This window comes from Canis aureus, chromosome 5, assembly GCF_053574225.1.
Source record: "Canis aureus isolate CA01 chromosome 5, VMU_Caureus_v.1.0, whole genome shotgun sequence".
In the NCBI taxonomy this organism is placed as follows: Eukaryota; Metazoa; Chordata; class Mammalia; order Carnivora; family Canidae; genus Canis; species Canis aureus.
The window spans coordinates 62,737,136-62,764,400 of record NC_135615.1 but is presented as its reverse complement, the minus strand read 5'-3'; the positions used below and the strand labels follow the sequence as shown (position 1 = coordinate 62,764,400).

Below are 27,265 nucleotides of genomic sequence, written 5' to 3'. Positions count from 1 at the left end.
ATTGCATATTAAAGCAAACAAGAACTTTAATCCACATCTTGTATCACATATAGAAATTAACTCTAGGGATCCCTGGGTGGCGCAGCGGTTTGGCGCCTGCCTTTGGCCCAGGGCGCGATCCTGGAGACCCGGGATCGAATCCCACGTCGGGCTTCCGGTGCATGGAGCCTGCTTCTCCCTCTGCCTATGTCTCTGCCTCTCTCTCTCTCTCACTGTGTGCCTATCATAAATAAATAAAAAATTAAAAAAAAATTTAATAGAAATTAACTCTAAATGAATAAATATACTAGTATAAGACCCAACTATAAAAATTAATATAAAACTTTAACTATAATACCAATAGAAGAAAACATAGGAAATTCTTTGAGTCTTTAAGTTAGGCAAGGCATTTTCCTCCGTATGAAACCAAAAGCACAATCCATAAAAGAAAAATAATTCTTTAAGAATAATTTGTTAGAAGGATTATTTTTCTTCTTCTAGAGAATTAATTTTGAATCTTTGTCAGAATCCATTTACCACAAATAGGTGTGTCTACTTTGGGATTGTTTTTGTTCCATTTATCTATTTGCCTACTTTTATGTCAGTACCACACTGCCTTGAATTCTATGGTTTTATATAATGAGAGGTAGAGTGGAGTACTTCAACTTTATTCTTCTTTTGCAAAGTTGTTTGCCACTTTAGGTGTTTGCATTTCCATATAAATTTTAATTTTGTTAATATTTATAGAAAAAGCCTTACAGGAATCTTGGATTGGGATTGTATCATCCTGCAGGCAGTTTGACATTTTATTGAGTCTTTTGATCTATGAACATAGCATATCTCCACATTTATTTAGAAATTATTTCATTTCTTTTTAGCACTCTCTTCTAGTTTTTCAAGTGTGAGTCTGGAAAAACCTTTTGCCAGATTCATCCCTAAGTAGTTTTTAATTTTTGATGTTACTTTAAGTGATATTTTAAAAGATTTCAGTTTCATTTAGTTGGTTTCTGATATTATAGAACTGATTTTTGTATATTGATCTTGCTGCCTCGTCCTGCAAGGTTGTATTCCTGCAACCTTGCTGAGCTTACTAGTTCTGGTTGCTTTCTTGGTAGAGCCTGTATGATTTTCTTTCTTTTTTTTTTTTTTAATTTTTATTTATTTATGATAGTCACCCAGAGAGAGAGAGAGAGAGAGAGAGAGAGAGAGAGGCAGAGACATAGGCAGAGGGAGAAGCAGGCTCCATGCACTGGCAGCCCGACGTGCTACTCGATCCTGGGTCTCCAGGATCACGCCCTGGGCCAAAGGCAGGTGCTGAACCGCTGCGCCACCCAGGGATCCCGGTAGAGCCTGTATGATTTTCTATATTGGTGCTTGTATTATATGCAAATACAGACAATTTTATGTTTTCTTTATTTCTTCCTAGTCTGGATGGCTTTCATTTCTTTTTCCGGCTGTACTGCACTGGCTAGAATCTTCAGTACAATCTGGAGTAGAGGGATGAACAGACATCCTTGTCTTGAACAGACATGCTTGCCTTTTTCTGGATCATACAATGAAATCATTTAGTCTTTTCATTGCTAAGTATTGTGTTAGCTATATGGTTTTCACAGATTCCTTTTATCAGGTTGAGGAATGTCCCTAGTTTACGGAGTGTGTTTAGTTTAGTAGGATTGATGTTGGGTATTATGTAATGTTCTTACTGTATCAATTCATATCACCATATGGTTTTTCTTTCTTCATCATCAGTAAAGGTGATTATTCATAATATGACTTATGTCAATTTTAGAATGTTAAACCTATCTGGCATTTCTGGAATAATACTTGGTGACATATATATATATTTTTTAATGTGTTGTCAGAATGAGTTTGCTGTTTGTTAATAATTTGTATATTCATATTCCTGAGGGATAGTGTTCTGTAATTTTATTGTAATAATTCTGCGTGGTTTTGGGATTGAATTTCATTAATTTTTTGGATGAGTTTGAATAGATTTGATATTTCTTTGTGAAATGTTTAATAGAATTTGACAGCGAAGGTTCTGAGTTTTGAGTTTTCTTTGTGGCAAGTTTTAAAAATACAAATTCAATTTCATTATTAGATTAAGGGCTCTTCAGATAAGGGCTTTTCAGATTATCTTCTTCAGTGAACCTTGATAATCTGTGTCTTTCAGGAAATTTTTTCATTTTGCCCAAGTTGTAGAATTTATTCATCTGAGTTCATAATATCTCCTTACTTACCTTTTAATTGGCACGTTGAGACTTCAGTGTTTTGTTTTGTTTTTCCTTATCACTATAGCTAGGTATTTTAAATTTTCTTTTCTCAAAGAACCAGCTTCTGGTTTCTTTGATTTTCTTTCCTTTTTCTGTTTTCTATTTCATTAATTTCTATTCAGATCTTTTTTTTTCTAGTTTTTTAATAATTTTCTTTCCTCTGCTTCCTTTAGGTTTCATTTGCTCCTCTTTCTCTGTTTTCTCCAGGTGGAAGCTGAGGTTATTGGTTTTAAACCATTTTTCTTTTTTTATTTATTTTTATTTTTTATTTTTTATTTTTTTCATTTTTCTTTTTTTAAATAATAGGCCTGTACCTATAGTTATATCCCAGAAATCTTGAATATTTTTTTCATTTTCTTTCAATTTAAAATAGATTCTAATTTCTTGTTTTATTTCTTCTTTAATTAATGGATTATTTAGAAGTGGGTTATTTAATTCCAAATACTTGAATTTTGGATTTTCCAAATACTTGAAATTTGGATTTTCAAGATCTATTTCTATTATTGATATTTAATTTTATTTTATTATAACACCGCACCCCCCCCCCAGCTTTATTGAGATATGATTGACATGTAACAATGTGTAAGTTTAAGGTGTAAAATGTGATGATGTGATATATATAAATATTGCAAAATGATTACCACGATGGGGTTAATTAAAACCTCTGTCATCTCACATAATTGCTTTTGTGTGTATGTGTGTGTGTGTGATTATTTAAGATCTACACCCTTAGCAATTACCAGTATTGTTAACTATAGTGATCATGCTGTACATTAGAGCCCTAGAACTTACTAGTATTATAACTAGAAGTTTGTACCTTTTGACCAACATCTTCCATTTTCCTTCCCCCAACCCTCATTCTGGCAACCATCATTCTGCTTTCTGTTTCTATAGTTTGGCTTTATTAGATTCCACACATAAGTGAGATCATACAGTGTTTGTCTTTTATCTTTCTCACTTAGTATAATGCCCTCAAGGGTTTATCCATATTATCCCAATTGGCAGGATTTCCTCCTTCTCATGGCTGAATAATATTCCATTTTATATATATGGTATATATAATATATATAATCTTTATCAATTCATCAAAGATGGACACTTAGGTTGTTTCCATATCTTGGTTATTGTGAATGATACTGCGGTGAACATGGAAGTATGGATACCTCTTTGAGATCCTGATTTCATTTTTTTGATTTTGGTTTTTGTTTTTGGCCATGTACCTAGGAGTGGGATTGCTACATCATATGGTGGTTATATTTTTAATTTTTTGAGGAAGCTCCATATTCTATTCCTGCCAATAGTATATAAGGGTTTAGATTCTCTTTTCTCACCAAGACTTGTTATCTCTTCTCTTTTTGATAATAGCCATTCTAACAGCTATGAGATGATACCTTACTGTGGATTTGATTTGCATTTTCGTGATTATTAGTGATGTTGGACACCTTTTTATTTCCCCTTGATGATTTTCATGTCTTCCTTAGAAAAATATCTATTCAGGTTCTCTGCCTTTTTAAAAATCAGATTTATTATTATTTTTTATTTTGCTACTGGGTTGTATGAGTACCTTATATACTTTGTTTTTTTAAATTAATTAAATTTTTTTTTACCTTATATACTATGGATAATAACTGCTTATCAGAGAGGTGGTTTACAAATATTTTCTTCCATTCTATAGATTGACTTTATTTTGTTTGTTTCATTTGCTTTGCAGAAGCTTTTTAGTTTAATATAGTCCCATTTACGTATTTTTGCTTTTGTTGCTTGTGCTTTCTTTTCATGTCAAAATAATTGCCAAGATCAATGTCAAGATCCCCTAATTTTTCTTCTAGGAGTTTTATGATTTCAACTGTTTTTTTTTTTAAATGTTTTATTTATTTATTCATGAGAGACGCAGAGAGTGCAGAGAGAGAAAGGCAGAGACATAGGCAGAGAGAGAAGCAGGCTTCATGCAGGGAGCCTGATGTGAGACTTGATACCGGGACTCCAGGATCACGCCCTGGGCCAAAGGCAGATGCTCAACCGCTGAGCCACCCAGGCATCCCTATGATTTCAAGTCTTATGTTTAAGTCTTCAATCCATGTTGAGTTAATTTTTGTGACTTGGTAATGTAGGGGTCCAATTCCATTCTCTGCATGTGATTATCCTGTTTTCCCCATACCATTAATTGAAGTGACTGTTCTTTCCCCATTGAGTATTCTTGGCTACTTTGTCAAATATTAAATGACCACATATAGGAGAGTTTATTTCTGGGCTGTTGATTCTGTTCCAATGCCCTATATGTCTGATTTTTATGCCAGTAACATAGTGTTCTTATTACTATAGCATTGTAGTATAGTTTGAAATCAGGAAATCTGAAATTCCCAATTTTGTTCTTTCTCAGGAATGTTTTGGCTATTTGGGAGTCTTTTGTGGTTCCCTGTAAGTTTCGGATTTTTTGTTGTTGTTGTGAAAAAAGCCATTGGAGTTTTGATAGAGATTGCATTGAATGTATAGATGGCTTTGGGTAGTATGCACATTTTAGCAATATTAATTCTTCTAATCCATGAACATAGGATACTTTTCCATTCATTTGTCTTCATTTTATTTTATCAAAGTCTTATAAATTCATCTTTTATTAATTTAATTTTCTTATTTATGATATTATCAATAGAAGTGTTTATCCAAATAGTTCATTGTTAGTGTAGAGAAGTGGAACAGATTTTTGTGTGTTGATTTTGTATTCTGTAACTTTACAGAATTTTTTTATTCTAACAGTTTTTTGGTGGAGTATTTAGGATCTTCCTGTAGATAAGGTCCTGTCACCTGCAACCAGAGACAACTTGGCTTCTTACTTTTTTTTTTTTTTTTTTAAGATTTATTTACTTATTTGAGAGCGAGTGAGCAAGCAGGGGGAGCAGAGGGAGAGGGTGAGAGAGTCTCAAGCAGACTACACTGAGCACAGAGCCTGATGTGGAGCTTGATCTCACCACCCTGAGATCACAACCTGAGCTGAAACCAAGAATCAGATATTTACCTGACTATGCCACCTAGGCATCCCTGCTTCTTCCCTTTAGATTTGGATGTCTTTTATTTCTTTTTCTTGCCTAATTGCTTTGGCTAGGATTTCTAGTACTATGTTGAATAGGAGTTGTGAGAATAGGCACCTCTATCTTTTTTTTTTTTAGAAGAAAAGCTTTGAACCTTTCTTTATTAAGTATGATGTTAGCTGTGGACTTGTCCTATATGGCCCTTATTATGTTGTGATACATTTTTTTCTATGCCAAATGTTTTTATACCAGATTTTTAAGATAATTTTTAATCGTGCCAAGAATGGTGTATTTCATCAAATGTTTTTTTAAAAACATTTGAGATGATCATATGATTTTTACCTTATATTTTATTAATGCGGTCTGCTACACTTATTAATTTATGTATATTGAATATCCTTGCATATCCAGGTATAAATACCACTTGATTATGGTGTATGATCCTTTTACTATGCTGTTGAGTTTGGTTTGCTAATATTTTATTGAGAATTGTTTTTAGGGGATCCCTGGGTGGCTCAGTGGTTTGGCGCCTGCCTTTGGCCTGGGGTGTGATCCTGGGGTTCCTGGATCGAGTCCCGCATTGGGCTCCCAGTGTGGAGCCTGCTTCTCCCTTCTCCTGTGTCTCTGCCTCTCTCTCTCTCTCTCTCTCTCTGTGTCTATCATGAATAAATCTTTTAAAAAAAAGAATTGTTTTTATTTCTATCAGGAATATTGGCCTGTTGGGATGCCTGGGTGGCTCACTGGTTGAGCATCTGCCTTTGGCTCAGGTTGTGATCCTGGGGTCCTGAGATTGGGTCCCACATCAGGCTCCCTACAGGGAGCCTGCTTCTCCCTCTGCCTGTCTCTCTGCCTCTGTCTCTGTGTCCCATGAATAAATAAAATCTTTAAAAAAAAAAAAGGAAAGGTACACCTGCCTGACCCCAGAGATTTTCTGCATCAAACATTAAAAAAAGAAATATTGGCTGGTAGTGTTGTTTTGTTTTTTTCTTGTATCATTACTGGGCTTTGGTATCAGGGCAATGCTGGCTGTGTAAAATGACTTTGGGAGTGTTCCTTTCTTTTTAACATTTTGGAACAGTCTGAACAGGATTTGCATTAATTCTTCTTTAAATGTTTGGTAGATTAACCAGTGAAACCATTAGGTCCTGGGCTTTTCTTTGTTGGGAAATTTTTGATTATTCATCGAATCTTTTTACTTGTTACTGTTATGTTTAGAGTTTCTATTTCTTCATGATTCAGTCTCAGTAGGTAACTGCTTTCTAGGATTTTATCCATATCTTCTAGATTATTCAATTTATTGGTATATAATTGTTCTTATAATCCTTTCCATTTCTGTGGCATCAGTTGTAATGTCTCCTCTTTCATTTCTGATTGTGTTTAGTTGAATCTTCTCTCTTTTTTCTAGCTGGTGAGCTAAGGGTTTGTCCATTTTGCTTATCCTTAAAAAAATAACCAGAGTTATTAATTTTTTTGTTCTTTTCCATATTTTTTTTTTTTTTGGACTCCATTTCATTTCCTTCCATCCTGCTTTTGGTTATTTCCTGCAAACATGGCCTTAGTTTGTTTTTTTGATCTAGTTCCTTGAGGTTTAAAGTTAGGTTGCATATTGTAGATCTTTCTGTTTTCTTAACTTAAGCATTTATACCTATATATTTTCTTCTCAGAACTGCTTTCACTGCATTCCATAAGTTTTGATATGTTGTTTCCATTTTTGTTTGTTTCAAGATATTTTAAAATTATTCTTTTGATATCTTCTTTGACCTGTTGGTTGTTCAAGAGTATATCATTTAGTTTGCTCATATTTGTGGATTTTTCAGCTTTCCTTCCGTTACTGATTTCTAGTTTCATACCATTCTGGTTAAGAAAATACTTGGCACCATTTCAGGTTTTTGTTTTGTTGTGTTGTGTTGTGTTTTGCTTCTTGTTTTTTTGTTTGTTTCTGTTTTTTTAATTAGCTAAGACTTGTTTTGTTGCCAAACATAGGATCTGACCTAGGGAATGTTTGTGCTTAAGAAGAATGTGTATTCTGCTGCTGTTGGATGGAATGTTCTATATATGTCTGTTAGGTCCATTGGGTCTAAAGTACAGTTCAAGTTTAATGTTTCCATATTGATTTTCTATCAGGATGATTTATCCATTGTTGAGAATAAGGTATTGAATTCCCCTACTATTATTATATTGCTGTCTGTTTCTCTCTTCAGATCTTTTAGTATTTGTTTAATAGTATTTAGGTGCTCCAGTGTTGGGTGTGTGCATACTTAAAATTGTTATATTCTCTTGATGAGTTGACCCTTCTGTCATTATATAATGACCTTCTTTGTCTCTTGTTAAAGTTGAATTAAAGTCTATTTTATATATGTATAGCTACCCCTTTTCGTTTTTGGTTTCCACCTTGCATGGTCTTTTTCTAGTCCTTTACCTTGAGCCTTTGTGTGTCATTAGATTTTAATTGAGTCTCTTCATACTTGGGTCTTTTTTTTTTTTTTTTTTTTAAATCCATTTAGCCACTCTACGTCTTTTGTTTGGAGAATTTAATCCATTAACATTTAGAATAATTATCAATAGGAAAGGGCTTACTATTAATGCCATATCATTAACACATATCAATAGTGTTTTGGTTATCTTGCAGTTCCCTTTTCCTTTCTTCCTCTCTTAGTGTCATCCTTTGTGCATTGATGATTTTTTTTATACTGGTATGCTTTGATTTCTTTCTCTTTATGTTTGTGTATCTACTATATAAGTTTTGGCTTTATGGTTCCATGAGGCTTCCATAAAAGATTTTATACATATAACAGACTGTTTTATGCTGATCACAACTTAACTCTACCTGCATACAAAAACTCTATCCTTTATTTTATTTTTTTTAATATTTTATTTTTAATCTTCACAACCGTTGTGGGGCTTGAACTCACAACCCTGAGATCAGGAGTCACGTGCTCTACCAACTGAGCCAGCCAGATGCTCCATAAACTCTGCCCTTTTATTCTTTCTTTTTTTATGTTTTTGATGTCTTTTTATATTGTATATACATTAATAAATTATTATAGCTGTAGTTACTTTAATGCTTTTGTCCTTTAATCTTTTTACTAGTTAGCACATCACAATATTACAATATAACTCTAATAAAGTTCTGAAGTTTACTGTGTACTTTACCTGTATGTTATATATATTCATTCTTTGGAATAAATAGTATCCTTTCATTTCAGCTTGGAGAATTTTTTATTTAGCATTTCTTGTAAGTCAAGTTAGCTTGACAAGTAGCATTTCTTGTAGTTAGCTAATAGGGTTGAAGTCAGATTTTATCTGAAAAATATCTTTATTTTTCCTTGATTTTTAAAGGACAACTTTGCTAGATAAAGTATTTTTGGTACTTTTGGTTGGCATTTTTTCCCCCAGCACCTTGAGTATATCATCCCACTTTTTCTTGGTGTGTGAGGTTTCTGCTGAGAAATTCACTCTAGCCTTATCAGAGTTCCCTTGTGGGTGACAAACTTCTCTTGCTGCTTTTAAGATTTTCTCTTTGTCTTTGATTTTTGACAATTTTATTATAATATGTCTTGAGTTAGAACTTTTTGAGTTGAATCTGTTTGAGTACAGTAAGGGCATTGTGAATTTGGATTGCCAAATCCTTCCCCAGATTTGGGAAATTCTCAGACTTTATTTTTTGGAATATGCTTTCTACCTCTCTCTCTCTTTTTGCCTCCTTAGACTCCAGTAGTTCATATTCTGCTTCTTTTGGTGGTATCTCATAGTTCACGTAGGTTTTCCTCACTTTTTTTTTCCTTGTTTTCCTTTACTTGGGTAATTTCAGAGGTCCTGTTTTTTTCCTTCACATGGAATTACTCCCAGTAATTCTGCTTGACCCATTCTGCTGTTCGTACTGTCTATTGTATTTTTTATTTCATTCAGTGTTTGATTCTGTATCATTTCTGTCTCTTTGTTTAACTTCTAATTTTGTTCATGTATTGTTTTCCTAATTTCATTCAGTTGTCTTTCTGTGTATTCTCATAGCTTATTGAGCTTTCTTAAAACATCTATTTTGAATTCTTTACTGGGCAATTCACAGATCTCTATGTCTTTAGAGTTGGTTACCAGAAAATTATTACAATTCTTTGATAGTATCACAGTGCCCTGATTTTTTTTCATATTCCTTAAAGTTTTGCATTGCTGGCTCCTCCAGTCTTTACTGACTGACTTCCAGAGAGAAATCCCTTTTGTCAGCCCTACTAGGGATTTTGAGGCTTTCTCAAATATATGGATATTCCTCTTCTACACTTCCTGCTCCCTCTTGTGGCAGAATTCTTAAGTTTATATGTCTTCTCTCAGTCCTGCAAAGCACGACTGAGTACTGACAACTTGCCTTTTGCTTTTCCAAGGGCACTGTTAAATGCTCAGGTTTGTGGTCTGTCCTTGATCCACAGATTCAAAACGGTTTTCTGTGCTTGCTCACTAGCTGTCTAAAAAAGCTTGCTTTCATCAACTGCCTACCTGCAGCAGAAGGGGGTTTGTGGGTGAGAACTGTGGAGCACTGGGTGCCTGTGGGCCAGTTGGAAAGATCAGACCAATGGGTAGGGTGACCCACCCCTTGTGAGTTGGCCTTCTAATGGAGTCCATGGTATGGTTAATAGGATATTTGTCCCTTTAATATGTATGTTTTAAGCCTTGGCTATTGTTCTCCTAGCCAGTCACTATGCCCCAGTTGTAAAGCTCATAACTTGGTACTCTTAGTGGGATGAGAGAGAAATGGTCCTCTTTGGCAGCATCCCATACAGATGTGGAAGCTGGCTGCTCACTCACACAGTTTCACTTTTCACCATAGGAGAAATCATGGGCTAAGAAGGGTACTGAGTACTCTGTGCACTGACCTGTGCCCCCTTGTAGGAGAAGTAACATGGGTAACATCAAATCATTCCTCTTATTCTTCCAACATGTCTGGTCATGGATTTTTCTTGCTCCCATGGTGTGCTGGAGCTTCTCCACTGGACTCTGATAATTCCCCAAAGGCCCTCTAGTCCATGGATTGGATAATCATCTAAGTCAGTGTTCCTCAGGGCTTCCTGGACCTTGGCTTAGATGGGGCTGGAGCCTATTTATGGGCCAGTTTGGGGTCTGCAGTGGACCCAGGTCTGTATGCCTGTTAGTTGCTACCAGGTGGGTGAGACACCTCCATGATCCCTTAGTATATGGTCCTGGATCCTACAGCTCCCACATAAGGCACTTATGTCTGTGGATGGATACCAAATTGTTTTTGTTGAGGGGGGCATACAGTTGAGTGATGTCTTACTCAGCTGTGTTTCTGACATCATTCTCCCTCAGTGAACATATTTTTAATGATCTGAATTTTAAGAACTATATTGATATCTAGATATGTCTATCTTGCAGTATGTTCTGTGTGCATTTGAGACAAATGTGTGTGTTGTCATTGTTTGGTTAAGTTATATAAATATCAATTAGGTTAAGTTGGTTTATAGTGTTGTTCTAGTCTTCTGTTCTTCTGAATGTTCTGTTTGTTCCACCAGTTACTGAGAGAAGAATCTTTAAATCTTTGACTGTAATTGTGGAATCCCCTATTTCTGTTTGCTGTTCTATCAGTTTTCTCTGCATGTATTTTATAGATCTGTTGTTAGTTGCATAGATATTTAAGATTACTCTGGTCTCTTGATGAATTGACTCCTTTATCATGACATGACTTACTTTACCTCTTAAAATATTCTTTGCTCTGAAACTCATTTTATTTGGTATCAGTATAACTTCTTGAACTTCCTTTTGATTAGTACTACTGTGGTAAATATTGTTTTCCACTCTTTCTTAAATCACTTTTTATTGTCACAAAATATGTGTAACATAAAATTTAGTATTGTAACCTTTTTTGAGTGTATAGTTTTGTAGCATTAACTAGAGTCATATTATTGTATCCATCCTTTAACTTTTAACCCATTTGTTTCTTTATTTGAAGTCGATTTGTTATAGGCAGCAGATAATTGGATACTGATTTTTTAAAATGTAATCTGGTAGTCTCTTCCTTTTAATTTAATTGTTTAGACTGTTTATATGTAATGTGATTGTTATGTGGTTGGGGTTAATTCTACCGTTTTACCATCTACTCTTCTCTTTTTTTCCATTTCTCCCTTTTTGGATTGATTTTTCATGATTCTATTTTATCTCCCTCGTTGGTTCATTGCCTGTAACTCTTTGTTACTATTTTATGGATGTTTTAGGGTTTCTAGCATCTATCTTTATCTAGAATATTTCTTTAAGTAGTACTATTGCACTTCAAATGTAATTTAAGAATCTTATAACAATATACTTTCATTTCTCTTTGACCATTATGGGACTGTTGCAGTGTGTTTCACTTCTACGTACATAATAAACCCCACAATGTACTATTATTTTTGCTTTAAATAGCTATCTTTCATAAAGATTTAAATAGTAAGGATAAAGTCTTGTATATTTCCAGTGAAGTTACTACTTTTGATTTTCTTTCTTCCTTTGTGTAAACTCCAATTTCTACCTAGTGTCTTTTTTTTCTGCTTGGAAGTCTTTCTTTATCATTTCTTACAGTGAAGCTTTGCTGATATTATTTTTATTTTTCTGTAACTGCAAACATGTTTGTTTTGCCTTTGATTTTGAAAGACATTTTGGCTTAGTGTAGAAACCTAGTTGACAAATATTTTTCTCAGTTCTTTGAAAAAATTTTTTCACTGTCTCCTGGCTAGCATTGTTCAAAGATATTTCATGTAATGATTTGTTTCTGTGTGTGTACTATGTAATGATTTGTTTTTTAATATATACTGTTTCTTTTTCTCTGCTTTTAAGATTTTCTGTTTTCATTGATTTTAAATAACCTGATTATATTGTGCTTTAGTGTTATTTCCTTATGTTTTTCATGCTTGTGGTTCTGTGAATATCTATCTTGAATCTGTGGATTTATAGTTTTCATAAAATTTGGAAAATTATATAGTTTTATCAAATCTGGAAAATTTTTGGCCAGTTCTTTTTCTTTTTCCCCATTCCCTTTCTTATTCTTTGGTGACTCTAATTATATGCATTTCAGTGGTTAAAGTCCTCTCACAGCTCACTAATGCTCTGTTAATGTGTTTTTTTTTTTTTTAAACCTGTGTTTCCTCTTGGATAATTTCTATTGATATGTTTTCATGTTCACTGTTCTTTTCTTCTAAGATGTATAATCTCTTTTGAATCCTATCCTGTTTGCATTTCATCTCAGCCATTGAGGTTTTCTTGTCTAGATGCATGATTTAATTTTCTGTATTTCTTCTGTTCCTCTACTTACCATATTCAATCTATTGAATTTATGAATCACAGTTAATGTCACTTTTTAATTTTTATTTATTATTTTTAAAAGACTTCTTTATTTGTCAGGGCATGAGGGGCACCAGGAGAGGGTGTGGAGAGTATCTTCAAGCAGATATGCATTGAGCATGGAGCCTGATGCAGGGCTCTGTATCACAACCTGACCCGAAATCAAGAGTCAGATGCTTAACTAACTGAATAATCCACGTCCCCTTACTTTTTAAAATGTACTTCTGTTATTTGTACCATTTTGCAGCCAGTTTCAATTGATTGATTTTTCTCTCCATTACTTTGCCTTGTAGTCTTATCTTGCTTTCCAAGGTTATAGTTTTTAATTGGAAACAATTTGATCCTTTTAGTCTTTTTTTTTTTTTAAGATTTTATTTATTTGAGAGAGAATGAGAGAGAGAGAGCGCGAGAGCATAAGCAGGGGGAGGGGCAGAGGGAGAAGCAGCTAGACTGATGAGGAGCTTGATCCCAGGACCCTGGAATCATGACCCGAGCCAAAGGCAGATGCTTAATTTACTGAGCCACCCAGACTCCCCTAATCCTTTTAGTGTTGGTTTAAGATTTCTAGGAAAGAGTGGAGCAACAATCTAGGGCTACTTTTGTGTTACTACTGAGGTAAAAAACTGAGAATTTTTCCTGATGTTTTGTGGATTATGAGATTTTTTTTTACTCTGGCTGAATTTGTTGTCTGCAACAGTGTAGTTTCCCATTATTGGATACAGTAAGAAATGTGAAGTAAATTTTTTTTTTAAAAAGATTTATTCATTCATTCAGAGAGAGCGAGAGAGAGGCAGAGACACAGGCAGAGGGAGAAACAGGCTCCATGCAGGAAGCCTGATGTGGGACTCGATCCCGGTCTCCAGGATCACACCCTGGGCTGCAGGCGGCGCTAAACCGCTGCACCACCGGGGCTGCCCCGTGAAGTAAATTTCTTAAAAGAATTTCTTGAAAGCATTGTAGAGCTACCAAAGCAGCCAAGACTTGGGTGTCCAGAATTAGTGGTATAAGCGTATGTGTTAAATTTAAAAAATAGGATTGCTTTTAATTAAAATCATTTAAGATTTTTGTATTTATATTTACTTTTTAAGGTAAAAATTGAACAGTTGTTAAAAGATAAAATTTCTGTTGCCTCTTCGTTGGAGTGGTGGAGTATAGTGGAAATGACCTTGTACTTGGGAAATGAGAATATGAGTTGAGATTTTCCCATGACCAGCTACATAATCTCTTGCTGGTCACCTTGTATCACTGGATGCGTTTTTGTTTCTTCGTCTGTTCTAAAATTTTACAATAATTTTTATTTTTATCAGTGTAACTAATTGAGGCATTTTTTATATATAAAATTTTATGGAGAGCTTTTATATGTTTCTGCTGTAGTTCACCCAAGTAAATTAATATCTGAATTTCTCATGTAGCATTAATTTATGGCATAAAGTATAATTTGGTGGGTTATGCATAGATTCTTTTATAGATAATTCATAACTAGTAAATAAAACTAATTTCCCAGAATAAGGGAGAAAATAATAAGTGGTTGTTATAGTATATTGAGGGTTTTTTATGTGCTAGGGTACTATTCTTAGATTTCTATATGTGTTACTCATTACACGTCACATGGAGATAAGAGACTAGTTCCAAATTGTATATCTAGATGGATGGGACTGATAATAGAACTAACTTTTGGCTTCTTAGCTCATGCTTTGTTATATAGACCCCATCCTCTATTTGAATGCCATTTCCTTAATATCTGTATAGGTTATTATTTGTAAAATGCACTAATATATGTAACTGATTTTATTTCATTCTAATAACACACAAAACATGACAGTGTTTTAGAGATGAGTAAACTGTAACTGATTTTATTTCATCTTCGTGAGACTCTATGAAACAGTCTTTTACAGATGAGTACTCTGAAATCCAGAGAGGTCGATTTGGGTGTACCACATATGGGAAGTGATGAGTCTAGACTCAAATTCTACTCTTTCCTCCAAATTCTCTTTATTTTCGCCATGCCATTATTTTCAGCGAGCAGGGGAAAGTGAATACTAAGTTTCTTAAAGTGGTTAAAGTACGTTGTTTTTCCTTTCATTAAAAGTAAATATGGCATATGGGTATATGAAATATTTATTTATACTACTTTTGGCTTAGCTAGTTTTTACTCGTCTTTGTGGCGTTAGTTTGATGTATCCTCCTCAGGGAGGTTTTACATACTCACTCAATGTCCTGCTTAAGGACTAGGTCAATTTTTCCACTTACTGCTTGAAATCCTCCAAAGATCAGGTGATTGTTTTTACACTAAATATTCATAAGCTGTTGCTTGGGACTGCATCTTGAAAAGTATCTGAGAACAAAATTAGATTTTTATCGAACCTGACAAAATATGATTCATAGGTTAAAAATTATGTTAAAAATGAAAAATGGATAAAGGATAAGAGTAGTTAGCAATGTAATCTGATGAGACTGAAGAAAATATACTTTATTTGTAGGTGAGCTACCTCTGCATATTATGAGTCATAATCCGGTTAATCTTTTTATGTAATTACTGTATTCGCAAACCATGTCTCTCTTTGATGAGATTTGCAAGCTCAGATATAGCTTAACTTTTCACAGTGAGTCAAGAGGCTCAGGGTGAAAGTTCTACCTCTAGCTTCAACCTTTGTGGTTTTGAGTGGCATTAAGGTATGTGTTTTGTTTCCTTGATAGAGCTCTGGAAATGGGGCATAGTCCTCATGGAAGGGCCTTCATGTGCTCCTTCTACCAGGTGGGAGAGCTTGGGTCTTGCACTCTCTGGCTTTTGTGCAGCATTTGTGAGCAGCTTGATGTATTTGACACCGGTGTGACAGCAAAGAAGTGTGCGAGCTGACTGGTGTGCGGTAGGGCCCAGCTGTGTGGATTTATCTGTACATCAGGCCAAGGAGCCTCAGTTAGCCAGATCTGACAGTCAAACACGAGCACCTTCTACCCCCACTCAGGAGTGCATTTTAATGTTTGTGTGTTTACCGACTACTTGGCATTTGACACAAAGAAATTGTCAGAGCTCTGGTTTTTTACCCCCCTACATTCTTTAGTGTACTGGTCTATGATAGTTTCCCCCCAAATACTTTATTGTATATCACAAAAACATACATTTTCTAAAACAAAGTAAAATATCATGGCATCTGCATTTTTATACTGAATTTTACATTAAGAATTAGTAGATAATATGTTTGAGTTAGTAATAGGTAATGTGTTGAATTGGCAGTATGTTTACATGCTTCTAGAATCAAAACAATATACCTAGGATATTTTGAATAGTCTTGTTTCACCTATGTCGCCGTCTAGTTTTTTCCTACCTCTGCCTGCAGGCAACCATGTCAGTAATTTGTCACATATCTTTTATGTGTTCTGGATGCACATATGAGCAGATATTTTGTCCTTGCCTTTTACTTCCTGAGATATTTTGGCGAACTTTTTATTTCACTAACAGGGAAGCTTCCTCATTCTTGTTTGCTGTTGCATTGTATCTCATTGTGTGGATGTACCATAGTTTATTTAACTGTTCTCTGTGTGGAAACACTTGTGTTGTTTCTGATCTCTTCGTTTAGTTGAGATGAAATTTACATACCAATATACTCATTCTTTTAAAGTGTACAAATAAGTAGTTTTAGTATGTTTCCAAGTTTTTGTTCTACAGATAGTGATCCAGTGGGTAAACTTGCATGTATGTTCTTCTGAACGTGGTGCAAGTAAAGTATATCCATAGAAAAAAATCCTTAGAAGTAGTATTTCTGAGTCAATGGGCAAATGCATTTAAATTTTGATAGGAGAGCCCAGGCCCTCCTATGGCCCTCTTCCTTTGGCCCAGGGCACGATCCTGGAGTCCCAGGATCGAGTCCCGTGTCCGGCTCCCGACATGGAGCCTGCTTCTCCCTCCTCCTGTGTCTCTGCCTCTTTTTCTCTCTATGTCTATCATAAAATAAATAAATAAATCTAAAAAAAATAAATTTTGATAGGATTGTCAGTTGCTGTCTATCAGTATTGTACTAATTTGCATTCTTGAGTATAAGAGGACTTTTTCTCTATAGTCATGCTTTCTAGAGGGACTTTGTCTTTTTATAAAGCAATCTTAATTTTTAAGAAATATGTGAAGTTCATGAACTACCAATTTAATCTAATATTAATTCCTGATTGATTTCACCAAGGTGGGGATGACCAAAAGTTCTTTTTAAGTTCATAAATATTATTGATTATAATTGATCTCATTAGTTAATTGGTAAAATTGTAGGCTGTGAATGTTGATACACAGAACAGATTACATATGTGTGGTCTTAAGTGGAGTGATTTCTGGATCTGCATTCTCTCCTGTCATGTAGATATAATGATGCTTACAGTATCAGATTAAAATTTCCAGTGGAAGGAGAACATTTATATTCTCCTTGCTCTGTAGTAGGAACATTCCTGTGGAATTTAAGCCTTTTGATACAGCTTTTCAAATTCTAATGTTTTATACCTGATACACAGGACTTCAGTTGAGCTGGAAAATGGTTGTTTTTAAAATGATGTAGCTAAAGTATTAATTATAAATAGAAATTCAGCCTCCATTGATGCTTGTTGATCTAATCTCATTAAGGTAGAATTTTTTTTTTTTTAAGGTAGAATATTTAATTTCTTAGAGGTGTACATTTGTGTTCCTTCATATATACAGATTAGCCTTATAGACTTGCCTGAAGAGATCTTAAGGTGATATCTATCTATCTATTTATTTATTTATTTATTTATTTATTTATTTTAAGATTTCTGAAGAGATATTAAGGTGGTATTTATTTATTATTATAGGGTAGAGTCATATCAATGTTGAGATATCATTTGTGCTTGAGTTAATCAAGAATTTTAACAATGTGTTTAATTTTTTCCCAGCATTTAAGTATTCTGTCTATAAAAAGGACTGGCAAAAGATTCATAGGAAAATGTGGGCTTTCTTGAGGTTGAAGTGACAATTGAGGTATAGATTTTGATTAAATTTGTGATGAAGTACATAAATGTGTAAGTATATGAATGGAAATATCATTAGTTCTTTCTATGCTCCCACATAATGGCCAATGTTGAAAACACATGAGCCACTTAACCAATGATTTGTCTAAACTAATAGTTCGTTTTAGTATTATAGATTCTTCATAAAGGAAAGCTATTAATAGTTTAACTAATAAGACAGTCTTATCATGTGTTTTTTTCTATTTTTAAGATTTTATATATGTTGGCAAATTGAACTCCAATAAAAAAAAAGATCTTATATATTTATTCATGAGAGACACAGAGAGAGAGAGAGAGAGAGAGAGAGAGGCAGAGACCTAGGCAGAGGGAGAAACAGGCTCCCTGCAGGGAGCCCGATGTGGGACTCCCTCCTGGACTCCAGGATCAAGCCCTGGGCCGAAGGCAGACGCTCAACCGCTGAGCCGTCCAGGTGTCCCAGTCTTAATCGTTTTAGATGAGAAAATACCTAGAGTCCAAGCAGAAAGCTTTCATTAAAGAAATAGACCAGAATTTTGTATGAGTAAAATTTAGGGTTTTGCCTCTCTTAGATCAACTGGTTACTGTATTTCTATTTCTTTTTTCTTTATTTACCTTGGATAATATGCAAAAAGATACAGAGAGATTTAAGTTCTGGCCAAAGGTTTTTTTTCTCTGGACTACTCTGTGGTGGGTCTTTGAGAAAAGGCTGCTTTTCTCGGACAAGCGAGGGTGATAGGGTCCCCATGTCTGGTTGAGCAGGTTGTTCTCTGCATAAAGACAGTGTCCATTGAAGCAGGTGGGGGCTAAATTCCAGTTTGTGTTTCCCAAGCCACGCGTGTGGAATAAGACTGCAATGACCCACAGTGCAGCATACCATTTTCTAGTTCTTATAAAGGTGCTGATAACAGCCTGAATATGCATTTTATTGCAGTTTACTTAAAAATCAATTGTTTCTACCTCTTCCTTTTTTTTTCGAGAAATTTTCTGTAGTTATAGGTAATTCCTATGCGAAATGTGTGTCTATATATACACACACATAATGCTATTTATATGCCATGTGGGCTCACACACACACAGACACATGTTTGTAGATTACATAGGTATTCTTTGAAAAAAATCCCTTAGAAGGAGAGCGTCACCTTATATGTATTCAGTTCTTTATAAAGTACTTTATAATTTGAGGTCCTCACCTGATTACTTTGAATAGTATGTTATTATTTGGGAAGACACAGGAATGGCCTCAGACAGTTCTTGCTGTGTATGCTTAAAAACGTTTTTCTTCATAAAATTAGAAAAGAAAAGAAACAAAGATGCTTAACACAGAATTAGTGATTATTCTAGAGATGTAATTTAAAAATTATTTAAAAAGGAATACATATGTGGATATGATATCAAATAAATATTTATAGGATGAATCAATCTTCCAAATATCCTGACATTCTGTAAATGGATACTGTGGTTTGATTTGGTTTTTCCAGTGTTATTGTCTTAGAAGGATTCAGAAACTGCTATGTCTCCGGCAGATTTTATAGACAGGAAGGTTTGCTCTGGAAAACTGTAGAAGATGTCTAAAAGGTGATTCCAGTGATGAGAAAGACCCTGGTGTTAAAGAAACGTGTCAAGATTGGTGAATCAAATTGTTTCATGGAATATGAGAGTGAATAAAGTTATTATTTCCAAATGAATGCTTCATACAATGTGTAATTTAAATATATGTAATTAAATTAATATATTTTATAATAGGTGTTTGGCTAATTTCTGTCCCTAAAAGCTTTTATGCATTCAGGTTGGCTAAGTTATTCTTGATATTATTGGAAAAATAAGGGGTTGTTTTATATTCTACTTGCTTTATATTCAGTCACCTATAATCATTATTATTTCTAAACAGAAATTGAGACTTCTTGAAGAGCTTGAAGATACTTGGCTTCCTTATCTGACCCCCAAGGATGATGAATTCTATCAGCAGGTAAGTTTTTAATATTTTTATCAATTTGTGTTGATTTGCTCTGATCTAAGAAGCACCTGTGGTCTGGAGAGGTTAAATGAGAAGTGAAATGGTCTGATTTGGTCATCCAGTGACTCCTCATCACCCACAGAACATACCAGTTCTTTCATGATCTGTTTCTGCTTTAGCACAGTGGACTGCTTTTTTCTTCCTCAAACATTCCATGCTTTCTTCTACTTCCTTGCCTCTGCTCATTGTGTTTCTTCTGCATAGAATATCTTTTGGCCTTTTACCTTGTTGCCAGGTGGCTAATTCTTCAAGACTTCACTTAAACATCACCTCCTTGACTTACTTTACCTAAAGGTAGACTTGACTGCACTTTGTTCTGTGCTCCTTGTACCTTATAAATACCTCTGTTGTGATTATTACATAGTATTGCTGAAGTAGTCAGTATTCTTTCAAATACAAGTGATAAAAACCCAAACTCATTGTAGCAAAAGGGAATTTATTGACTTTCTTAATTTAGATGTCTAGGAGTACATGGCCTGAATCCAGCTCCTCAAAAGGTATCATCTGATCATTGCTTTTCTCTGTGTTATGGTTTGGCTCTCTGTGTGATTTTATGCTTGATGGGCTCTACCTGCTAGCATGCGTAGGTGGACTCTTTCAGCCTAGGTATGTGGTCTTAAGCGCATGGGATCTTAGAAGAAGATAGCCATTTCTTTTTTTCTGGTTCCATCTTCTGATTTCCCTGGGAGTGATCCTGTTGGTCCAGTTAGAGTTCTGTACCCATTCTTGAACCAATCATTGTGTTGGGGGTAGTGAGATGCTCCTATTTGCCGAGCCTCGTTCATGCACCTACTTGTGGAGTTGGGTTCAAATATGACTATTTTCACCATTTCCACTCAAACTGCATAGACTATGAGTCAGAGATGGATGGTTTTCCATAGGAAAATTGGAGTCCTATTTCCAGAGAAAGAGAAGAAGGCATGTTGGGCAGCCCCTAATAGTACATGTTCACCTACTCTTTCCTACTAGAATGTAAGCTCTTGGGGATAAGAATTGGGCCCCCTCATCTTTGTTTCTCTAACACCTGACATGCACTTGCATATGGCTAGTTCTCAGTAACTGCAGAATGGAGACAGGAAAGATGTTTACTCATCTGGAATCCAGGTCTCTTGACTTCCAGTTCACTGTCCATTCCAGGACGTTATCTGTCATCTCCATTCTCATTAGATCTTTAGTGTCTTTCACTGGATCAGTCCTTTTATGGATTGCTGTAGTTTTTCCTCTTTGTCCTTCTTTCTTAACCCTTAGAGCTATAGCACATATTCTAACCAAGACACAAATCTGAGCATGTCAACCCCCTGCTTCAAACACAGCAGTGGCTGCTTTTTGCCTGGCTCTTGCATTTCTAGCCTTATCTCCCCAACTCTTTCATCTTGTTACCTACACTAGACTTTGGCAGGGCCTCAGACTAGCCCGGCAGTCTCATGTGTGGGCCTTCTTGCTACATCTTCTGCTGCCCTGCCTCCTCCCTTCCTTGGTGAACTTCTATTACCTGTTAGTAACGTGTCATCTCTTGTAGGATGTTCCCTGACACCTCTACAGCATAGAGGCTTGTCTCTGCTCCCTCTTGTGTGCATCATAGTACTTTATATGTACCTATATTATCTCAGTGATTTTATTTTTATGCTTGTCTCCCTCATCCCCTGTACTTTGTACAGTGTCTGGCACCTAGTAGGTATTTAATTAATTTGCTTGGATGGATGAGTGAATTAATGCATATATTAGTTAATTTTAAAAAGCAGGTTATATGATAATGTTTAATATGCTTTTAATTTTATTTTTATACATATACACTCCTCCTCCAGAAGATGGCATTGGGAAATGTTTGCAGCATTTATACAGAAATGTTATGTGCCAGTGTGGTAGGGTATTCTCTTTTGAGCTTTTCTAGTTTTCTAGGTTGTCTTAAATGAACATGTATTCTTTGATAATTAGAAATAAAAATTATTGAAAGAATCCTTAAAACAAACCTACAAAATGCAATCAGTTCTTAAATCTTTATTGCTGTTTTCATAGATGGAAACCATCTGGTACATGATTGCATACACTCTTTTAAAGCAGCTACTGAGTCTTACGGCTTCGGTATGGTGCAAGTAGTAGTAATAGTACATGAAGAATTAAACACAAAGGTTATCAGCAGCTGTGCTCAGAGCCAGCCCTACACCGGGGGATAAAAGGAAACTCAAAGGCAAACAACAACTATCAAGGCTGCTCTTTTATCTTTCCAAGACCTACAACAAGCCTGATACCAATATCTAATCACTTTAAGTACACCTTATAATAAGGGTTAGTGCTTCAACAGACCCTTAGTAAAGGAAATCTATTCTCTTAAAAGACAGAGTGAAATTACTTTTTTAATGACATGAATAAATAGAAAGTTTAGAGTTGACATCGGGTCCCTTTAAATAGGCCGTGGCCACAGGAATGCCAGTCCAGCTGCCAGTCACAAAAGCAAGACTTTTTGCAGCTTCCCTGTTGGGTATGTGTGTTGACCCTCACGGTGTGGTTCTTACATTCAGTCCTCACAACTCCCTTGTGCATTTGTGCCACAAATGTGCGTTCAGCTAGCAACTGCTCTTCTTCAGGCTTCAGGGTTCGAGGTAGGTAGTATATCTTCCTCTTCTAGAAATTTCTCTTTAGATCCAGACTAAGCTCTGTATCTAAGCGGCAGAGGTGGAGTTCAAGCCCACATTTACCTGACTCCAAAGTCCCGTGCTCTTTCTGCCACGCTGTATGCCTCCCAGAATACCATGCTCAGACTCAAAACACCTTCAGAGACATTTTTTTGTTTTTTTCTGATAAGACCGTAGAGAAAAGAAACAAAGCAACAACAAACCCGAGGTAGAAATTGGAGAAAACTTCTGTAGGTTTACCACAGAGCACAAAGAGATGAAGAACTAGATAGTCCAAAAACAAATCCTGGCTTCCAGATACACGAATGCTCTCTCTCCTATCCCGAGAAAATGCCTCTCTCCTAAGTATATGGCCCCTTGCTTACAGTTACTGTACTTTCCACGCACTGGGTTTTAGCACTGCTTGCTCTTCTCCATGCTTTACATGTATTTGCTCATTTATATCTTACCACTTATCTTACATCTTGCTCATTTACATCCTCTGAGGCAGATTTTTTTTAATCCCATTTTAGAGATGAGAAAATGGGAAGCACAGAAGGGTTTAAATTTTTGTTCAAGGCTTATAATAAGCAAGAAGTGTCAAGACCCAGATTTGAGTCCAGGCTGTCTGACTCCAAGATCTGACTCTGAGTATCATCCTACTATATCTCTTTGGTGCTTCTAGGATTGCTCTGCTTTCATCCCCACAATCCCACACATCTCTTTCAAACCCTGCTTTCCCCTGTGACCTCCAGTGCTACCAATTCCAACTACCTGTTGGGTGGCTCTGCCTAAAAGTCTTTCAGGGGCATCTAACACAACATGATCCATATTCATTCATTACTGACTGCAGTGAACACCTGTGTTTAGCTCTCCTGCCCTGTGCAGGTAATGTTTTAGGCATTAGAGATGAAGTTGTAAAAGCCCTCAGAAGGTTCCTCCTTCTTTGAGTTTATTTCTTATGAGGCAGGGGTAGAGGAAGGAGCAGAAAGAAAAAGAAAACCAAAAAATGAATGTTGGAAGGGAAAACGGGTAGGGGGATAAAGTAAGAGGGCACTGTAAGGTCTGTAGGGTGGGAGATTGCAAATTAGGGTGGTTGTATAAGGCTCTCTCCAAGTGACATTTAAACAAAGACCTTACGGAGGTGTAGGAGCAAGCCAGATGCTTGTGGGAAGAATGTTCTGGACACAGGGAATAGTGGAGTCCCTGAGGTATATTTGAGGAGGAGCCCCTGAGGCCAGCATACCTGGTGTGAAGTGAGAGTTGAGAACAGAAGGGTTGAGAGCAGAAAGCCATGGCCCGATGATATGGGAACTTGCCATCTGTGCTGAAAATGTTGGCTGTGATTCTGAATGACATGAGAAGCTGTGAGAGGGTTTGGAGCCACAAAAGTGACAAGCTATGATTTACATTTTGGTAAGGATCCATTTTTACCAGGATTCTGCTGTTCATTCTCTTCTCTAAAGGCAACAACCCCCACTTTGTCCTGTTCACTAAATCATAAATCTTGCTGTCCTCACCTTCCACCCATTGCTTCAATCCCTTGTTCAGGTGCTGGGCCCTGGCAGGGCTACCTCTTTATAATCCCTCAAGGTGTTTCTTCTTTTCCAGTTCCACCAACACAGTCCTTGATCAGGCCCTCAGATATCATTTATTTTACACCAACACAGATTTCTTATTCTCCTGTGTGGTTCCTTGTGCCCTCTCCAGTGGCATTAATATTGTGTTCCCATCAATATGTTTGACTTGTCACTCCTTGCTTCTTAAATTTTGCTCAGTTCTCTTACCTGTAAGGTAGAGTACACCCTCCTCAACATGTCCTCTAATGCCACTGACCATATGACTCCAGACTACCTCTCTGGTCTCATCTCTATCCATTGCCTAACAATGGAGTCCAACCTTAGACTCCCCATCATGCAGAGTCTCTTGCTACATGCTGGCTCTGCTGTGTCTTTTCATCCTTCCATGCCTCGGTGCCTGGTATTCCCTGGGTGTGGAGCGCACCCTTATCCCCTTTTCTGTCTGGTGAGTATCTACTCACCCTTGAAGACCTTGTTTAAATACAACCTCTTCTGTGAAGATACCAGGAAATGCCACTTGTTTTACTTTCAGAATATATTAAAAATCCAACCACCTCCCATCTCCTCTGTTGTATACGCCAGGACCAGAGCTCCCATTTTCTCTTTCTCAGATGGTTGCAAAGCTTCCTGTCTGTTTTCCCACAGCATCTGTAGCAGTGCTCTTTCTAAAACTCCAGTCAGCTCATTATACTTTCTTGCTCAGAGCCCTTTGGTAGCTTCTCTTTGTGTTCAGAGCAGAACCGTAGGACCTTACATTTACCCACAAAGCACAGTAAGATCTGGTTCCTGATCACTTCTCTCAGCTCATTTCCTGAACCTACTGCATTCTTGCTCTTCAGAGAATCAATGGAGCACACTGCTGCCCCCAAGGCCTTTGCAACTTAATGTTCCCCTAGCCTGAACACTCTTTCCCTTAGGTATCTGTGGGGCTTGTATCCTCATTTCTTGCATTCCTCTGCTCAGATGTCACCTTATTATCAAAGGCCTTCTCTGACCAGCCTGTGAGAAACAGCAACATTCACGGCTCATGTCCTCATCCACTTAATTTGGATTTCTTTTTTTCCATGGTACTTAACCACGATCTAAAAAGACTATATATTTTGCTAAGTAAATAAGTCAATAATAAATGTGTAAAATACTATGTATGTTGTGAACCCTATGTACTAAATATTTATATACCATGTAAATAAATATGAGCTCCTGGAGAGCTTATCAAAGTTTTGTTCTCTTCGCATTCCCAGTACCTCGTGCTTTGCAAATAGTATATGCTCAATAAATATGTATTCAATAACTGAGAATTTTCCAGGTTCCCTTCCTGCTTGTTTATTCCCTGCTCCCATAGTAGTATTTTCATACTTCAATTGTGATAAGTCTTTCTTTAGCTATTTTTTATTTTTATCTATACTGTTAAACTCTGAGGTGCTATAAAACAGGAACTACCTTGTCATTGTATTTATGGCACTTTATGCAGTATCTGGTAGGGAGCAGATATTCAAGAAATTTTAAATTAAAAAAATGAACTACTGAATTATGGTGCCTGGGTGGCTCAGTTGGTTATATGTGTAACTCTTGATTTCAGCTCAGGTCTAGATCTCAGGGTCATGAGTTCAAGCCCTGCATTGGGCTCCACAATGGGTATAGAGCCTACTTTAAAAAAAAAAAAAAGAAGAAGAAAGAACTATTGAATGAGTAAATGAATGAACAAATAATCTCTTGGGTCACTTTGTAGCAAACCACAGGTTATCACAAGATTCATTGTGATAGCTGTAGCAGGACCAATGCAGTGACCTCAGAAGAGAGCCTACTTTTGGAGCACAGCAGGATGTTGGGCCAGTTACGTGTCCAGTCCATTTGTCTTGGAATGGCTACCAAGTCATAAGCATGTTATGATGAAAATTATATATAGGGACGCCTGGGTGGCTCAGTTGGTTAAGCATCTGCCTTCAACTCAGGTCATGATCTCAGGGTCCTGGGATCGAGCCTTGCATCCAGCTGCCTACTCAGTGGCAAATCTTCTTCTCCCTCTTTGTCTTCCTCTGTGTTCTCTCTTACTCTCTCTCAAATAAACAAAATAAAATCTTTTAAAAAAGAAAAAATTAGGGATCCCTGGGTGGCGCAGCGGTTTGGCGCCTGCCTTTGGCCCAGGGCGTGATCCTGGAGACCCGGGATCGAATCCCACGTCGGGCTCCCGGTGCATGGAGCCTGCTTCTCCCTCTGCCTGTGTCTCTGCCTCTCTCTCTTTCTCTCTGTGTGACTATCATAAATAATAAATAAAAATTTAAAAAAAAGAAAAAAAAAGAAAAAATTATGTAGCAAATATTATGATTGATAATGTATACATTTCTATGGAGTGCAAAATGCCAAGTGTTACCAGCAGAATCTGATAACAGCTAGATGAGAAATAGAATCCTTTGACATCACAACACTTCTTAAATGAAGTACATTTCCCAAGTCACTGAAGATTTTGAATTTAATTTCACTCTACTGAAGCTTGAGTTCCACTGGCTTCATTTAGGTGAGCCTCCTGTAAAACTGGTATCTTACCCAGATAGCAACATGTTTGTCCTCTGTCTGTAATGAAATTCTTTCAGAACCACCCCTTGCTATGAGAGGACAAGCAGTAGAATTTTTTTAAAAGATTTTATTTATTTATTCATGAGAGACAGAGAGAGAAAGAGAGGAGAGAGAGGCAGAGACACAGGTAGAGGGAGAAGCAGGCTCCATGCAGGGAGCCTGATGTGGGACTTGATCCTGGATCCCAAGGATCAGGCCCTGGGCTGAAGGCAGCGCTAAACCGCTGAGCCACCCGGGCTGCCCAGCAGTAGAATTTTTATATAATGGCTTAAAATAGGTGGAAAATAAAGCTTATTATCCAGAAAATGTAGCATTCCACATCTTTCAGCCACTGATAAAGGCCTGGCATGTTGCTGGTTTATACCTAAAATACCTTTCCAACTGCTTATTAAAATCATCATTTAGATCATGAAATCTTTTATAGATCTCAAGAGATATATTAAGTGACCAAGCAATTATTAATACAGTTGCATGACTCTATATATACTCCCTGGCAAAACTTTAATGGGATTCAACAATAAAAAAAATTCTTACATATTTGAAAACCTGCCAACAGCTGTTCCAAATTCTTGTGTGATATCTGCTGTTTTATATGTACCTGTCCAAAATGAAAAGAGAACTTATTTGTTTGCCAGAATGAATTAATATTCAATTATTTAATGTTCAGCTCTTTTCCAGAGTTACTTATAGTTCTCTTTAAAGGAAAATTTAAGAAACACTACATGGTACTTTTATGTGTCAGGCACTAGTCTAATTACTTGATGAATAATTAGAATGGGCATTTAGGATAGGGAATTTTCTATTGGATTTTTTTCTTTTCTTCTTTCTTTTTTTTTTTTTTTAAGAGATTGACTAAATCAGCCAGTTCTTATCATTTGTATTTATTGTGTTAAAGTCATAATTT

At 36.2% G+C, this 27,265-nt stretch overlaps 1 protein-coding gene across 9 annotated transcripts in view; it reads left to right on the top strand.

The window, feature by feature from the left end:
- Positions 1–27,265, top strand: part of FTO (FTO alpha-ketoglutarate dependent dioxygenase) — a 428,971-nt gene that overhangs the window by 89,274 nt on the left and 312,432 nt on the right. For all 9 annotated transcript variants that reach the window (XR_013380253.1, XM_077898409.1, XM_077898408.1 and 6 more), the window contains exon 2: positions 19,470–19,547. Coding sequence is in view for 8 of the 9 variants with exons in the window: in XM_077898409.1 (XP_077754535.1) it covers positions 19,470–19,547 (78 nt within the window). In the remaining variant the exon portion in view is untranslated. The remainder of the gene's footprint in view (positions 1–19,469; positions 19,548–27,265) is intronic.